Source organism: Crocodylus siamensis, chromosome 12 (assembly GCF_052110815.1).
Source record: "Crocodylus siamensis isolate JL-2025a chromosome 12, ASM5211081v1, whole genome shotgun sequence".
Lineage (NCBI taxonomy): Eukaryota > Metazoa > Chordata > Crocodylia > Crocodylidae > Crocodylus > Crocodylus siamensis.
Window position 1 is genome coordinate 25445186 of NC_143406.1, and position 17455 is coordinate 25462640.

The 17455-nt window shown below is 54.2% G+C and overlaps 1 protein-coding gene and 1 non-coding gene across 2 annotated transcripts; both read right to left on the reverse strand.

Annotated features, from left to right (window-relative positions):
* Window positions 1–55: 55 nt before the first annotated feature.
* METTL26 (methyltransferase like 26) lies at window positions 56–13849 on the reverse strand. Its single transcript, XM_090024852.1, has 6 exons — window positions 13617–13849; window positions 7444–7603; window positions 6365–6424; window positions 5284–5351; window positions 3515–3593; window positions 56–2841 (listed from the first exon to the last, which is right to left on the reverse strand). Exons 1-6 carry the CDS (start codon window positions 13796–13798, stop codon window positions 2794–2796), a joined length of 597 nt encoding a protein of 198 aa, XP_089880978.1. The 5' UTR covers window positions 13799–13849; the 3' UTR covers window positions 56–2793.
* Window positions 13850–13997: 148 nt separating this feature from the next.
* TRNAG-CCC (transfer RNA glycine (anticodon CCC)) lies at window positions 13998–14068 on the reverse strand. Its single transcript has one exon. It is a non-coding gene; the product is annotated as a tRNA-Gly (tRNA).
* Window positions 14069–17455: the final 3387 nt, after the last annotated feature.

Below are 17455 nucleotides of genomic sequence, written 5' to 3' on the forward strand. Positions count from 1 at the left end.
CTGCAGGGCTGGCCTGACCCAGCCTGCTTGTGACAAAGACACCAAGGCCATAAAGTGAAAACCAGACAGGATTTTATTTGGAGAATGGCCAGAAATAAAACTATGAACAGGGCTCTTGTGGCAGCAACAGGTTTTGTCGCAAGAGGCTTCTGAGGGACACTGTGCAGACACCAGTGATCCCATATGGTACGTTCCCAGGAGCAGGATCCTGAGCAGGGATGCGACAGCCCCAGGTCCCCCAGCAGGGCACGGCCAGAGTCTGAAATAAAGCCTAGGTTTCCTGAGTCCCCAGTGGTCTGTTCAATGCACCACTGTGCCTTCATCAGCCTTCCTTGGTTATTTTGTTAAAAGGAGGCCCCTCTCCGGCTACAGCTAGAGCAGAGGATAAGCTTCCTTCCATCAGTGGGGCTACGCCTCCTTCCTCTAGGGCTGAGAGGAGGCCTAGCTACTGTGGCCTCTGCTGACACTACCCAAGATGGGCTTAGTGAGGGTCAGTTTTGTGGACCTGTGGCTGCTGGCTACTCTGACCTTTATCAGAGAGGGCTTGGCACGGCACAAGATACTTGCCCCCTCCCCTGCCAGAGCCTCAAAGTACTGGCTCCTGCTTGGGGACTCAGGACCAGAAAACCATGAGTCATCTGCAGGCTGGGCTAAAGCAAGGCTGAGACTGGGCTGGAGGGGGCAGAGAGGAGCAGAGGTGGACAGACAGAACGCCACCCCCCATCCCTTCCTGCTGGCAGCACCTCCACCCCATGTCGGTATATATATATTTGCATATATTTCTGAGGAACTACAGGCCTCTCACTCCCTCATACGCACATGGCTGCCAGGAGAAAGAGGCCTGGCCTGGGCTAATGGAGACCCTTGGTCAGTGCAAAACACCATCCTTACACTGAGGTTTTGAGTATCGCACCAGCCCCACGGGCCTCCTGGCAACCCAGGGTCAAAGCTCAGCATTTGGGCTGGGCAAACACCACACACCAGTCAGCTCAGGAAGAAACCAACAACAGGCATGTATCTACTGGGCCAAAGGCCAGGTCCCCTTGAGAGGGCATGAGCACAGCAGCGTACATCTTTCCACAGGGCTATCTCCTCAGCAATCAACCAGCCCTCTTTTGGGCTGAAGCCCACTGCAATGCTCCAGCTCAACCACTGGAGGGAACCATCACCCCGGACCGTCTTTCTGCAGCTGCTGGATGTTGCTTTTTCAAGGGAGCAGAGCCGCAATTTCCAAAAGTGCCCAGTGTTTTGGGACCATGAGTCCCTTGGGTACCTAATGGGACTGGTGCTCCTACTGCACCCGCATGGCTGAAACTCCCGCCCCTATTTTTCAGCCCCAATTTGGATAAACACTTCATCAATGTGACAGGATATTGTTTCTACATTAAAACAACCACTTTCCCCACTGGAAACAAGGTCTTTTTCTTTGATGCCTGTTTGCGAGCTGTGGGCTGCCTACACGCTGCCTTGGGGGTAGGGCTGTTCAGAGGTCCCAGTTCTCCCCCCACCAACAGGGATGTCCTCTGAAGAGTTGCTGCCCCCTGGTGGGGAGATTCAGACCAGCACACCAGCCTGCCGAGTGCATTTCAATCCGTTCAGTACTAGGAGCCATGGGCCAGTGTTTGGAAGGGGGGTGCCCACTGCCAGGCATGTCAACGTGCTGCCTTAGCTCCTAAGGAGAAAAGGCTGGAATACTAAAACTTGGGATGTTTAATATAAGGCACCAACCTCCACTGGGTCCCTACCTAAGTGGTTCAATCTTCTAGGGCAGCGGTTGTCAACCGAGGGTATGTGTATGTGTACCACTGGGGTACTTGAGAAAACCCTAGAGCGGGAGTTTTCAGCCTTTTTGGATCAGTTCACCCCCAGTGGCCAGATGGGGGGTGGGTAGGGGAGGGGGGACTGCCCTGTGCGAGCTTCCCTCACGTCTGGCATCTAGATGGGTGGATGGCACCTGCGCAGTAGCACAGGATGGTGTGTGGTGGTGCTCCATTTCCCTTGCCCGCACGTACCCCCTAGGGCATTCTCGCGTACTACCGGTTGACAACCCCTGCCCTAGGGGGTACGCAGGGTGGGCAGGGACAAAGCAATGCCATGCACCATCCTGCGCTGCCTGCCAGACGCGGGGAAAGCTTGCACACAGCAGCGGCCACCACTCCATGTTCAGCTGTGCACCCACTCCCCCCAGCTCTGCATTTGGCCGCCAGGGGTACGCTGGGTCCAAAAGGTTGAAAACCCCTGTTCTAGGCAGCCACAGCCATGAAGCCCACTGTACCTTCAGCAGAGAAACTGGCCCTTAGGGGAAGGCAGGCGCAGGCAGAACTAAAGAACTATAAAGAAAAGGAGGCTTGTGGGAGCTCTGAAATGGTCAGTGGAGAGGGCTGAGGCTGGGCTAGGCCTACCTCAGGGCTGGGAGGTGACCCAAACCAGGTGGTTTGCTCTTCTTTGGACCCATCAACCCTTAGGGCCCGATTATGGGCAGCTGCATTAAGGGTGTGAAACATAGCTCACCAGGGCAGAAGCAAGGGGAGCAGGCAAGCATGCAATAGAGAGCCTGCCTGAATGGTCCCATCCCCAAAGGGCTTCCAGAACCAACAGCAGGGGGTCAGTAATGCCCACACTCCCCACACAGCAGTCCTGCTGCCAAGTTTTCAGCTGGGGGTTGCCCCTACAGAAACTCTACCAGCACCCTCGGGACACCACAACAAGCCACACAGAGCATCACAGGCACTGACACGCAGTTGATTCCAGGTAAGCAGAAGGCAGTTCTGGAGCAAAGCCTGGGACAGGGGGTCACTGCTTGCGGAAGATAAGACACTTGTTGTTCACTGGCATGTCCACCTAGAAGCACAAAGCCAGGGTCAGAGGACTGCAGCTGCACTGAGAGGAGCTACTGAGAGAACTGGTGTCCCAGGCAGGCCCAGAGCTGAAAGCACCATTGTAGCTTGGATGGTTTGGAGCCAGCAGCTCTGGTTGGAGGGAAGGGGAGAAAGGGAGTTCCCCACGACTTCAGCTCAGGTTGTGTTGCAGGGAGCTTGTATTAACTCTAGCCCTGCCTCTCCCACAACCACCAAATTTTAGGCCTCTAAAAATGTCATGAGAGCAGAGAAGAGGAAGGTCTTCTCCATTTACCCATAGAGGTACCAGAAAGAAGACAGGCTCAGACTCCTGCTGGGGAGAGAGAGTGATGCTTCCCCCCGAGGCAGGGACCGAGATGTAGAGCAGGGCACTGAAAGGCACGTTGCCTGGGGGTGGTGGTGATGAGCAGAGCAGGCATCTCTACTTGCCATCCCATTGACCTGGAGGGGCTGGGAACTGCCTTAGAGCCTCCACACCCCTCCCTACTGCACACCCTGCTATATCTCATCCCAGGGTCTAACCCCAGCCCAGGATGAGCTCTGGCAAGGAGACACCCATGCACTCAGTGAAGAGGTGGGGTCACCACCTCCCTGAGAGACCCCAGACTCTGTGGGTGGGCCTAGGGCAGGGAGGGAATCCAGTGCAGAGTATGTACCGTTGTCTCCAGGCACATCCCATTGGCCTCAGCCAACTGTTGCAGCCAAGCTGTGTCCCGAAGACCCCAGGCCGGGTTCCTGCCAGGGAAAGAAACCAGATATGTCATTCCTGCCTTGGCAAGGAAGTGGTTCAGTCCAGCCTCTCACCACAGGGGATTTTCCAGGAAGCTGAGGGCTGGCTCTCCTGGCTCCAGGAACAGCCTCTCCCCCACAGTGTTTCTCCAAAGAATCTGCAGCTCCCCTCAGGAGCTCCTGCCTGGGGGCTCTCAAGGCTGGGGCGGCTGGGTGGTGGTTGGGCAAGGGGAACCATGGGTAATGCACTATGGCAAGATGTGACTCATCCCTGAATTCAGGGGACAAGTGGCCATGAGGATGCCTCAAAGCAAGCAGGTGTCACTTCAGATGCATGACAGGGGACCTGAAGAGTCCTGCCCCATAAATCTAGGGCTTCTATGGAGCTGGCTATCCCTAGATAAGTGGTTCTCAACCAGAGTGCCACAAAACCCCCTCAGGGATGCTGTGACGTAGCAGGAAGTGATGTGGCTTCAGCAACCAGGTAAAACTGTCCCACGCACGCGCTCCTGCTGCACTAGAGTTCTGTGACCAGCCTAAAGCAGCCAGGAGCTGCCTCAGGCCCTTCCTGCTCCAGCCCCTGCCATTCTCCTTCCAGAAACAGAGGCACCTAGGGCAGTTCCACCCACATGCCTGTTTCTGGGAGGAGTGTGGAGGAAAAGCTGCAAAGCAAGAGGCAGCTCCTGCCTGCTTTATGCCGATTTGTAGGTTGTAAGGCCGGAAGGGACCTTGGAAGATCAAGCAGAAAAGACAACTGGGGGTCAGATGACTCCAGCAAAGTGACTGTCCAGTCTCCTCTTGAAGATTTCCAGGGTAGGTGATTGCACCACCTCTGGAGGGAGCTTATTCCAGTCTGAACACCCTGACTGTCAAGTTTTTCCTAATGTTGAGCCTAAATTGATCTTCCAGAAGTTTGTGGTCATTACTCCTGGTTTTCCCCTCGGGTGCCCTGGTGAACAGTTGCTCACTGAGCCCTTGATGTACTCCCCTAGTGTAGCAATAAGCTGATACCAGGTCCCCTCTCAGCCTTCTTTTCCTCAGGCTGAAGAGTCCCAGTTCCCTTAGCCTTTCTGTGATCATATGGGTGGCTCTTCTTTGGACTCTCTCAAGCTTGTCCATGTCCTTGTTAAAGTGCGGTGCTCAGACCTGGACTCCAGCTGCAGTCTCACCAGTGCTGAGTAAAGCGGAAAAATCACCTCCTTGCTTTTGCTGGAGATGCAGTGATTGATGCATGCCAGAGTGCTGTAGCCTGCAGGGCAAATAACATCACACTGCCGGCTCATATTCATAGTGTGGTCTATTATTACCCTCAGGTTCCTTTCATTTTTGGTGCTAGTCAGGTCAATCACAAGAGCTCTAATGCAGCAGGAAGTGCATGGGGCAGTTTCACCTGGAGGCAGCAGTACCTGGTTAAGAAGCATCAAATAAGTTGAGGCAGCAACAACAGTGGTTTTCACCTGGAGTGCTACCACATTCAAGACAAGTGGCATGGACACACTCTGGGAGAAGTGTAGTGCCTTCACCATGCTGGGCCCTCTCTCCCCTCTCAGCCCAGGCAACAGGGGCCTAGATCCTTGCAGACACCCACTGGGTTGGCCCTAATTCAGCACCAGCAAACACCTCCTCTCATTGCACAGTGGGAACTGCCAGGTCTAACTGTTTGCCTCCTGCTCCCACCCCAGCCCCAGCCCCCTACCTCTGCCTCAGAGCATGATCGAAGTCCACGTTGCTCTGTGGGCTGATCTGCCCATTGATGGCATAGGGCTGAGGGACACAAAGAAGGGACTCATTAGAAACTGGACTCATTGCGGGCACCTCAAGCACCTGCAAGCCACAGACTGGGTGTGATCAGACGTGAGCCCACACCCCCAAACACCAGAAGGGAAGAAGTCAGAGAATAAAGATAAAATAGGTCAATGCTCTCTTCCTCACAGACCCTAGTAGACAGGCAGAACCCGTCTTGAGACCATGCAGTCCTAAACTACGAGTCCTTAGATCTTTCTGCGCAGATGCTGCCCGAGGAGGAGCCTGAGAGAGGACTTCCCACCCCTTGGCCTTCTCCCTCCTCAGACCAGGCAACCCCTTCCACACAGGACTAATGAGACATCCAGCAAAGTCACCAGTCAGAACCGGATTCACCAATTACCCACTGCTCAGGCCAAGCTGGGAATGGTGGGGCTAAGCTCTGAATATGTATGTAAAGAGTTTGGGGCAGGATGTCCCTCCCCCAGGGAGTAAGGCTACACTTGGAGTTGAACCCTGGGCCAGCCAAGTCTTGGACCTCAAGTCCTCATATCTCTCAGCAATGTGACCCTCAGAGCCACCCAGACCACCACTCATGGTGTGAGTAGAGCAAAGTATCTCCCTTCTTCCCCCCAGCAGTATATCATGAGCAATCTCCAGGGATGTAACATGCTTTTGCCATCAGGTGGCACATCCAAGAGCAAGCCCAGAATTTACTGTCTCCAACGATGCCATGTGCTCTGGCTTCCAGTGCCGGCCAGTTGTGGTTCCAAACCCTGGTTCCCTGGGGCAGAGATGCAGCATTAGCAGCCGTGCTCTCAACCAGCAGGGAGCTCCAGTGAAAGGGACCACTCACACCTCACGACCACCAGAGCCACTCCACTCCTCACTACCTCAGGATAACCTCCCCTTCCCTCCCTGGGTCTCAGTGAGGGGGTAGCCACAACTGCACAAAGCAATGCAGCCCCAGCCTGATAGCAGGCTGAGGGCACCCAGTCCAGTAAGTTGTGCCCAGCCTGGGAGCAATCACTTACCCCATAGGTGAACAGCACTCCCTGGGGCTTCAGCACCTTCCCTGCTCCTTTGAACAAGCCCTGAGAAAACAGACAGGCACAATACATGGCACAGAGCAGGGACAAGGGACTTGGGCCTACGAGACATTCCTCATAGCCAGGACCCTTCCAAGCCTGTTTCCGGGCTCCACGGTTATTGATGTTCCTTTCATTCCCCACCCTTTCCCTCATCTCTGGGGGCTGAATGAGCCAGTCCAGCTGAGGTACTCCCGGCTTCACGCCCTGCTTGGAAGACAAGAGGATTTCCAGCCACATTTCTGACATGCATCATGCACCCCATAAAAACCCATTTGTAGCCATATAAAAGCATGCAAACAATTTGGGGGGGGGGGTGCTGGGGTGGGAGGAAGAGGATTTCAGCATCAGCAAGGTAACGGGGACTCAGAATCAGTCCAACTTCTAGTCATCCTGGTCTACTCTGGGATCCTGCACATACCCCTGTGAGACTGCAAGAAACTTATTCAATAGGGAAGAGAGCCCAAATACCACCCCTACCCAAGGATGGGTTTAGAGCTCAACTATGGGATGGGGAGTCAGGACCTTAAGCAGGCCACTTCAGATGTCACCTGCCTCAGTTCTCCCATCTCTCCAAAGGGAATAGCAATACAGATGTGTCCCAAAGGAGCATGTCAGACTGCACTTATTAACATCTAGGAAGTGCTTCATGATCAAATAATGAAGAGTGCCGCAGGAGAGTCAACACACTCAGCACCCATTGCCATAACAACTGTTAAGAGCAACAGCTGCTTGTGAGCATCTTTTCACTACTTTGTTTTGATGACAATCCCCACAACAGCAACGCAGCACCATGCCACCAACCTGTTGCTACTAACAGGGATCAGCTGTAGGAGGTCTATACTCAGGGGAACTATGCACCTACACCCACTACATGGCACCACTGATTTGTGTAGTCTGGGTTACCGGACTGCCCGCAGAAGACCAGGGAAGTGGGGTATGTGCCCAGCTCCAAGGGGCTCAGCCTGTGGCCAGGGAGTTTCCAGAGTCCCAGGTGAGGGGTTAGGGCTGGGACAGCCTCTCACCTCAGTGCAAATCACTGGTGTGATGTGGATCATATTGATGTTGACGATGATATCCATTGAGCCAGGCCTCACGCCCCATGCCTCCCAGCTCTGAGATGCATCCAGGTGAATTGGCGGCAGCACATTTGAGAGCTTCTCTTCTGCAATGTATGCAGAGATACTGCCAAGGGAGAAAGGAGATGGTTCATGCTGAGGGACATGCCACATCCCCATCCACAGTGGGGCTGGAAGAACCAGTACAGACAGATCCTAACCACAGACAACCCCCAGCACCAGCCATTCCCCATCCAGCCCTGGGGGATTCCAACCCAAGACAGCCGCCATTCACATGCCCCAGCTCCCCACTGTGCTCATCGCTGTACCTACAGAAGAGAGCATTTCCAGAGAAACAGCCAGAAGACAGAATGTTCATTCAACCAGTCTACAGCCTGGCATTACTCCCAATAGTGCCAACAGGACTGGGATTGGTCCACAAGGCAGAAGGGGTGACAGGTAGTCTCACCACAGAGCTAACACCTGTAACAAGGACCAGTGAACCAAGGCACCAGAAACCAGCTCATTTCACTCACTCACAGGGCCCACAGGGCTTTGAAATGCAGGGCCTGTCTCTCCAGGACCCAGCTATAGCATTTCATGTTCATGGCTTCTTCATCTAGCATGTTACTGTGACCATCACCATCACATAGAATCATGTCCCACTCACACACTGAACAGCTCTGGTTTAAACACACAGAGAACATGGCCTCCCTGGTCCCCACCACAGAGGAGAAAGGTACATTTGATCTCCAGGGCCCACTCAGCCCCAGGTTTCCTGCACTGAGGAGAACAGCTGTGGCACTGGGGTCTGTGCTGGGAATTGCTCTCCTCCAGAGGAATTTAGGGCAGGACTTTCAAAAGCCCTAAGTGCTTGCCTAACTGTTCCCTCTGAAGTCAGAACAGAGTCAAATCCAACCTCAATGCTCCCACCCTAAGCCCTCTCCCCTGGCCACCCTGCAGTGCAGCTCAGTGAAGAGAAACTGTGGGGGGGGCACACTGGTGTACAGCAAAGTGGAGACCAAAGACCTTGTCCCAGGTCACAAAGGGAGCCTGTGGCAGTGCTACAAACCTACCCAGCTCTCCCAAGTCCCAGGCCAGACACTTAGCACCAGGACCTTCCTCCCATAGGAGGTTCTGGCTTCCTCAGCCCCACCCAAGAGCTATTCAGTGCTTTAAAATCTGTGAAATCTTTACTCCACGGCAGATGGGTTGAGTAGGACAGCAGGGGGACACATTTAATAAATAAAAGCAAAGAAACCTGCCAAGCTGATCAAGTCTATAGAACCTGTGAGATGCCATGTACAGCCCCTAACCACAGAGCTACCAGCTCGGGTGGGCACATATGGGAAGAACAATGAGGCTCAGCAACATCAAGAAGACTCCATGCACCAGACTCGTAGGATGCTAATGCCCTATTGCTTTGAACCACCTGTCATTATGTCACACCTGTGGTGGGCCAGTAGGGGGTGCTCCTGCATTGAGCCGCCCACCTCCCTGTACCTGACCACCTTCCAGGCTCTGAGTGCCTCCCTAGGGGCGCCTCGCGTCTGGCTGACCCCCTTCCTGGAGTGCACTCGCTAGCCCAGGGGTAACGCAGCTGCCACCACCCTGAGAAGGGACTGACTCGGCCCTATGTCCTTGGGGAAACACAGGCCTATAGTCCTATAGGTACTCGACCCAGTACAGGCACTTGGGGCACTTCCCCAAGTCAGGGGCCAAAAAGGAAAGTCTCCCTTAGTTCGTGGACCTAAGGGGTCTCTTAGGCATAATTTAGACCCACCCCTCAATAAGTCTCCTACACTAGTCACAAAGGAGAACTTTATTGATTACAGGGGTAGGGTGCAAATAGGGTACAAGATTGAGAATATCATAAAAATCCTAAACAGCAAACAGTCTGGCTAAGGTAACCTTCTGATCACGCATCTGAGTTACTGCCAGCTAGATAGCTAATCAAGTAGCTTACTCATTCATAGGCATCATCCAGAGGCTGGTGGAGATTCCCTCTGGAGGCAGGCCATTCCTGGCTCATGAGTTATGGGGGAGAGAGCCAGTTTCGGATGGTAAAGTTCCTCTCTGAGTCCCCTGCATGGCTGCTGCCCCCTCCTCCTGGGCAGTCTTAACTTATATAGCCCGTGACCTCATTCACCTGGTCCAGTGGAGGCCAGCTCTGGTTGGCTGTTGGCCAACCAATTTGAAATACATCACTAGTTGCTGGGCAGACTCTAGCCCACCAGGTAGCAGCCCCTCACCCAGGTAGCTGATACCAGTCACTAGGCAGGGGGAGCAGGTTTCCCCCCTCCCTCAGGAATGCAGCCAGCTCAGGTTACCCAAAGAGATAGGGTAAAGCTGCATCTCCTCTGCTGGACCTATGCTAATCAAATTGTCACAGCACAGAGATTTTGGGGAGAAACAAAGGTGGCTTCCTGCCACAACACCCACATGGGCCCATTCAGCCATGGGCCCATAACAGCTATGCATTTCACACCCTTGGTGTCAGTACAAGCAGACACTCAAGAGGGAGGTGAATTACAGCCCATCCATCTCCATCCATAGCTGTGAGGCACAGATAAGCAGAGCCCAAATACCTCCATCCTGTGAGTTATACAGAGGCAGGTCTGTGTGGGAGAAGCTGGGATCTCATGCATCCCACCCCAGGCACAGGCCTGGCAGCCACAGGACCACACTGCTGAAGCAGAACAGGCCAGACCCAGCACGGCTGCTCAGATCTTACTCTCAGTCCAATGTTGAGTCCAAGAAGGCTGGGTTGGCTCACACACACGGTGCTGTCTATGCCTTTCACAGGGCAACCAGTCAAGCACAGACAGCAGCTGCAAACATCTAGGGTACTTTTACACCTGCTCTGAGGTTGGGGAGGGCAGTGCTCTAATTAGGCCAGCTCCAAAAATTACTCTAATTAAAGCGCTGCTGTGTCTCTTGTATCAGCATCCCCATGCTTAAAAATGACAGCAGGAGCGTTTGAACTAAAGCTCATTCAACAAGCTTTAGTTGAAAGGCCCCGCTACCATTTTTAAGCACAGGGATGCTGATACATAAGACACAAGAGATTGCTGGAGTGTAGCAACCGCCAAGCTCCAACAGACTCAGTTAATCAAGTCTGCTCCAACACACTTGAATTCAAGTGCATTGAAGCAGCCTCTGTGCTTGTGCATAGGCACCACTAGATGTGCAGGTGTGTGTGAGCATGCAGGAATGGGGATGCACAGAGCAGAGCAACTCTGCCAGAGCAGCCATAAGGATTTCATTGTAACCTGGGTCTGACAGACTACCTGTCAATCAAGTGCTAGGCATGTCTGAGTTGGCGCATCTACTTAATACAATGCAATAAACTCCAGTGCATATCACATCAGGGTTTATTGTTCCTGGGACTGCAGTGCATTGAGCTGGATCAGAGCAGTGCGGAGTTGCTTGGACCCAGCTCAACATACTGCAGAGGGGCTGGCTGGGTCACAAGGTGCCCCATCCTGCTGCATCCATGTCTACACATCCACTGCTGAAGTAAAACTACTTGTATTTGTTTGTATTTTAAAGGATTTGTATTTAGAAGTACTACCTGCTGAAAAGTTTATTAGTTTACTCTAGTCTAATAGCCCTGCACATGTGGATGATAAGGCCTTTACTGAGGAGTGATAAGTCTACTCTGCAGTAAATGCCTCATACAGATGCAATGTGCCACTGTCTGGCAGTGAGGCAAGAATTTGAAACAATTCTTGGACACTAAAAGTAACAAGCTCCATGCCCTGGGCTTTAGCTGGGGGACTTGGAAACTCACACCCATTGCAGGAAGGAGGTGCAAGCTGGGATGGTAAGGATCTATATCACTCTGAGAAGAAAATGCTGTTGATAATATATACCAGTGTTCATTAAAGGAGAAACCCAAGATGCATGTCTCTCCCTAGAACTGTCCTTTCTCTACTATGGTGATTCTCAACCAAAGTGCTGCCAGATCCTTTGAAGAGTGTCAAACCTCCAGTGCAATCCACAGAGGAGAAAGACGGATTGGTGGGAATAGCTGTTGAAAGTGAGCTTGTATTTCAGAGGGGAGCTCTCAGAGCCTCCCTACTATTGTACAACTGTCACACCCCTACCAGAGTCTTCTGCTTCCAGCTGGGGCCTCCTGACACTGCTCCCATACAGAACACCATGCAGCTCTCCCACAAGTCTCTCCACCTATTAATTACAAAGAGCTTTACCAAGGTCTGTATCATCACCCCTGTTTTACAGATGGGGAAACTGAGGCAGAGACCAAGCCGCCCAAGCTCATTGAGCAGACCAGGAGTAAAGCCAAAGAAGAACCTCCAATTTCACTAAATCTCAGTCCAGGGACTAAACCACTATTAGACCGCACTGTCCCCCTACGACGCAAGGGTGGGGGATACTGGATGTTCATCCTCTATATTCTTTCCAGGTCAAAGGAGGAGGGGACTGTCCTGGAACTTGGGTTTGGATACCCCAGGGAGGACCTATCCCAGAATGGAGGTCAAATCACCTATGAGAGGCATCAGGGAGTTAGAGGAGCGGTTCTCAATCCCCAGGCCATGGCAGGTAGGCTGCTAGACCAGAAGTGGCTGCAGACCAGCAAAGTGTGGCCCCCCCAGAGCTGGGTGGAGACACCGCAGCTCCTCCTGCAGGGCCCACAGTAGCCCAGGGTTTGGCCCACCCCCCTGCCAGGGGGGTGGGTGTATCCTTACCTGTCTTCCAGCCAGAAATTCTGGCCGCGGTCGGCTGTGACTGCTGGGCTGTGGTTTGCCAGGCCGCAGCCACTTCCAGGCTGCAGTTTGCTGGACCACGGCAAAAAAACTTTGGGAATCCCTGAGTTAGAGAATACTAGCTCTTCTTCCAGCAAGTTGGATCTCCAGTCATTTCAGGGCAGCAGCAGGTCAGAAACCCCAGCAGTGCTGATCCTGGCCAGCTGAAGACACAGGAGTGTAGGATGGGGAGGGGCATCCTGGGCAGTCAAATACAGTCCCTATGTTCACAGGCAATCAGGTGACACAGGAACCCCCCAGATCACCACGGCAAACCTCTACCCCCGCTACAATGAAGACTATCCAAACTGCCCCGTGACATGACACGACACAGGTAAAAGGAGGAGAGACAAGGGCAGTGCCCACGCCCTGCCACTGCAACAACAGAGAAATAGTAGCTTAGCATGCATTTGGAAGACCCCAGGAAAAGGGTCATGCCCCACAATATAGAGGAAGGCAACCACCCCCACACATCTTGTTGCAAGCTGGGGAAAACTAAGACCAACAGAACAGCAACTACAGACACCACCTTCCCCTGTTGGATGGGCCCACACAGCCTGCCTTTGCATGCCCCACGGCTATTGCAGTCCTAACAAGCACAGCTCTCAGGAGTTTCTCCATCATACAGAAGCTGGGAACCTCTCTGCTTCAAAGGACCCTATGGGCAGCACAGCACTGACACCTGACTCTGGCTGCAAAGAGTTGTTCATTAAAAAGGGAGGATACATCACTCAGAGCTGGCACGATCAGAACCTGCCTAATGGAGTCTACTGTTTGCCCAAGACATACTGCAACACAATAGCCTCTATAACAAAGGGGAGGGGGCACAGATTCACAGATATTAGGGGCTGGAAGGGACCCCTGAGATCATTGGGTCCAGCCCCCCTGCACTAGGGCAAGAAAGGCTGACATGATGTGCTACCTGCAACAAGGTTGCTACCTGCCTTTCTCCCACCGTGGGCCAAAGGGGACGAGCCACAAGGAAACGCAAAGGCCTGCCCCTCCGCAGTGAGGAGGAAGCTATAGCCCTCGTTTTGAACACAGGACACTTCAAACCAACCTGCAAACACCAGAAAATGCCCGGTTCCCCGGTTGACAGGTGGAAAAACTATAGCTAACTTTGAAAAAAAAGAGAGATTGACCTTAACTTTATGAGCAAAGATTTTGGATGCCCAAGCTGGGATTGCTGGAAGGAGGCGGGGGGTGGGGAGGGCAGCGAGTCCCGAGCTACGCGGGAGGCACCGGCAGCGCCCGAGCGGACGCGGGGCGGCAGCACACGGGGCAGCGGAGCTCCCGGCCGGGCCCGGCGCGGCCCCTTCCCGCTCGCCAGGCCGGAGCCGGCGGCCGAGGCCGAAGGCGGGACGCGCTCACCGGCGGCGGCAGGCGGGGTCGGGCTCGGACGGCAGCCAGGCGGCGACGGGCAGCGCCCGGGCGAAGCGCGCCGCGTGCAGCCCCGCGCCGGCCGCCACCTCCAGCACGCGCGCGCCGGGGCCCACGTAGCGCCGCAGCACGCGCAGGATCGGCTCCGCGTTGCGCTCCGCCGCCGACCCCATCGCTCCGCGCGGCTGCCGGGGCGGCGGCTCCCGGCATGCACCTTCCCCCTCCCGCGCTTAAAGGGGACGCGACCAGCTTTCTGCGGGGGTCGTGGGGGCGCCAGGCGGAGGCGGGGGCGGGGGCACGGGACCGGGGATGCTGGTGCTGGGCTGGGGCCGCCGGTAAAAAGCCGAGGCCGCGGGCGCAGCAAAAGCGTCCTGCGCCGCCCGGGAATCGAACCCGGGTCGCAAGAATGGGAATCTTGCATGATACCACTACACCAGCGGCGCGGCCGAGCGGCAGCCCCGCGCCCGCGCACACAGCCTGCGCGCCCCGCCCCGCCCGGCGGCGGTGGGCAGGGCCGGAGGGAAGGACCACGGGGTCTTCCTCGAGCCCCAGGAAACGAGGGCTGGAAGGGACCTCAGGAGGTCATCTAGTCTAGTCCAGCCCCTGCCCAAAGCAGGACTGTCTCCAGCTAGATCATCCCAGCCAAGGCTTTATCAAGCAGGGCCTTAAAACCCTCCAAGGATGGAGATTCCTCCACCTCCCTGGGTGTCCTCTTCCAGTGCTTCACCACCCTCGCTGCAGCTTGAGCCCATTGTGCCTTGTTCTGTCATCTGCCACCACCAAGAACAGGCAGCATCATCCTCTGCGGGCTCAAACTTCTCCTCTCGGTCTTCTCTTCTACAGGCTACATGAGCCCAGTTCCCTCAGACTCTCCTCATCCCAGTCCACGCGTCATTTCTGTTGCCCTCCACTGGACCTTCTCCGATGTGTCCTCATCCTTCTGTAGTGGGGGCCCAAAACTGAGCACAGTACTCCAGATGTGGCCTCACCAGTGCTGAATAGAGGGGAAGAATCATTTTGATCTGCTGGCAACACTCAACTAATAACAGCCCCATATGCCATTAGCCTTCCTGGCAACACAGGCACACTGCTAGCTCATATCCACCTTATTGTCCACTGTAACCCCCAGGTCCTTTTCTGCAGAGCTGCTTAGCCCTTTAGTCCCAAGACTGTAGCCATGTGTGGGATTGTTCTGTCCCAAGTGCAGGACTTTGCACTTGTCCTTGTTGAACCTCATGAGATTTCTTTTGGCCCAGCTTGTCCCATTTCTCGAGGTCTCTCTGAACCCTAGCTCTACCCTCCAGTGTATCTGCTACTCCCCCCAGCTTGGTGCCATCTGTAAACTTGCTGAGGGTGCACCCTATGCCATCTTCCAGGTCATTGATGAAGATATTGAACAAAACTGGTCCTAGGACTGACCCCTGGGGCACTCCACTTGATACCGGCTCCCATGTAGACACTGAACCATTGATTGCAGGAAGACCCCTATAAATGTCTAGTTGGATGCTGTCAGCTGGACATAGAGTTGCTGATTACTACCCTCTGAGCCTGATGCTCCAACCAGTTTTCTGTCCACTTTACAGTCCATTCATTCAGCCCGTTTCCTTAGCTTACCTGCAAAATCATTGTGGGAGACTGTATCAAAAGCCTTGCTAAAATCAAGGTACACCACAACCACTGGTATCCCCACATCCACAGAGCTAGTCACCTCATCGCAGAAGGTAATCAGGTTGGTCTGGCATGCCTGGCCCCTGGTGAATCCATGCTGACTGTTCCTAATCACCTTCTTCTCCTCCAAATGCTTAGAAATGGAGGATCTGATCCACGATTTTTCCAGGAACTGAGTTGAGGCTGATTGGTCTGTAGTTCCCCGGATCCTCCTTTTTCCCTTTTTTAAACATGGGCACTATATTTGCCCTTTTCCAGTTGTCCAGGACCTCCTCCAATTGCCACGAGTTTTCAAAGACAATGGCCAGCAGCTCTGCAATCACTTCAGCCAACTCCCTCAGGTGCATCCCATCCAGCCCCGTGGACTTGTGCATGTCCAGCTTTTCTAAATAGTCCCTAACCTGTTCTGTCACCACTGAGGGCTGCTCACCTCCTGAAACTAGGCTGCCCAGTGCAGTATGGGAGCTGACCTTGCCTGTGAAGACTGAGGTGAAAAAGGCAAGGTTGAACACTTTTCCACATCCTCTGTCACTAGGTTTCCTCCCCCATTCAGGGAGGGACCCACACTTTCGCTGATCTTCCTCTTGTTGCTGACATACTTGTAGAAACATTTCTTGTTGCCCTTCATGGCCCTTGATAGCTGCAACTCCAGTTGCGCTCTGGCCTTCCTGATTTCATCCCTGTGTGCCCAAGCAATTCTAATATAATAAAAGGTTTCATTTGTCTGTCTGTAACACTTTGGGGCAACCGTGCATGTACCACCAAGAAGGTGGGTGGTGATTGGCTGCACGGCCTGGGTTGTACATGCCCAAGTTGCCAGGGAAGTTTGTAGCGGCGACGAATACGCCCTGCCTGCCCAAGCAGTGGGGTTGCCTCCCCGCCTCCCTGCCTGAGGGTGAAGGGGTGGGGAGGTCACGATGGTGGCGCCTCCCTGCCACCCAGCCCTGCCGCCCCCAGAACAGCCAGCAGGGAGGGAGGGGTGGTGGACAGGCAGAGAGGTGGACGCAGGCGATGTGGACCCAGAGTGGCAGGCAGTGGGGGTAGACTGGCACAGCAGGGAGTGGGGTGGAGCAGGGCCAGACCTGGAGCAGCCTGGGGGGAAGTTGAGCAGGGCCAGACCCAGAGTGGAGGGGGCGGGGGTGGAGTGGGGCTGGACCCAGAGCAGTGGGAGGGATGGAGCACGGCTGAACCCAGAGCGGTGGGGGGTTGGGGGGTGTGGAGTGGAGCTGGAACCTGAGCGGTGGCGGGGGCAGACATGGGGCTCTGTTCCTGCCTGTCGCATGCCCTGTCATTCTTGATGGGCAATTTGCTACTATTGTTATACTCCCCCATAGTTATCTGTCCAAGCTTCTACTTCTTGTAAGTTTCCTTTTTGTGTTTAACCTCACGGAAGAGTTCTCTGTTCAGACAAGCAGGGCACTTGCTGTATTTGCTATTCTTCCTACACATTGGGGTGGTTTGTTCCTGCACCCTCAGTAAGGTGGGTCTATGAAATCTATGAAAATACAACCAGCTCTCCTGATTCCTCTCCCCTTCAGACTAGCATCCCAGGGCATCCTGCCCATCAGTTCTCTGAGGGAGTCAGAGTCTGCTTTTCTGAAGTCCAGGGTCCTTACTCTGCTGCTCTTCTTTCTTCCTTTTGTCAGGATCCTGAGCTCTATCATCTCATGGTCACTGCTGCCCAAGTTGTCATCCATTCCTACAACCTCCACCAATTCTTCCCTGTTTGTGAGCAGCAGGTGCAGGAAAAACCCATGTCCATGCCTCGGAAGAACCCAAACACAAATGGAACTGTACTTAACAAGGAGAATTTGTATCCGCAACCCTCAGATTTGGGAAGCTGGGCTTGTGCACAGGGAGCCCAGGGCCTGTTTGACAGGCACCAGCTGGATGTCTAGTTCAGATGCCAAAGACCCCACCTCTGAATGTGAGAAGGGACCAGTAAAACCTCCCAGGGAGCTCAGGGAAAAGACCCTCCACCAGCTATTGCTGCATCAAGCCCACCATGTCTGTCTGAGCCATGTGGATCCTTCCAAGATGCCCTGTCTTGACTGACAGACAGAAGGTGATGGAAAAGCAACCACTTCTGTCAGGGGGGAGGGAGGTTGTTTCAGTGGTCAAATTTCCTTCCACTAGTCAACATGCATGTTTTTTCTAGCCTG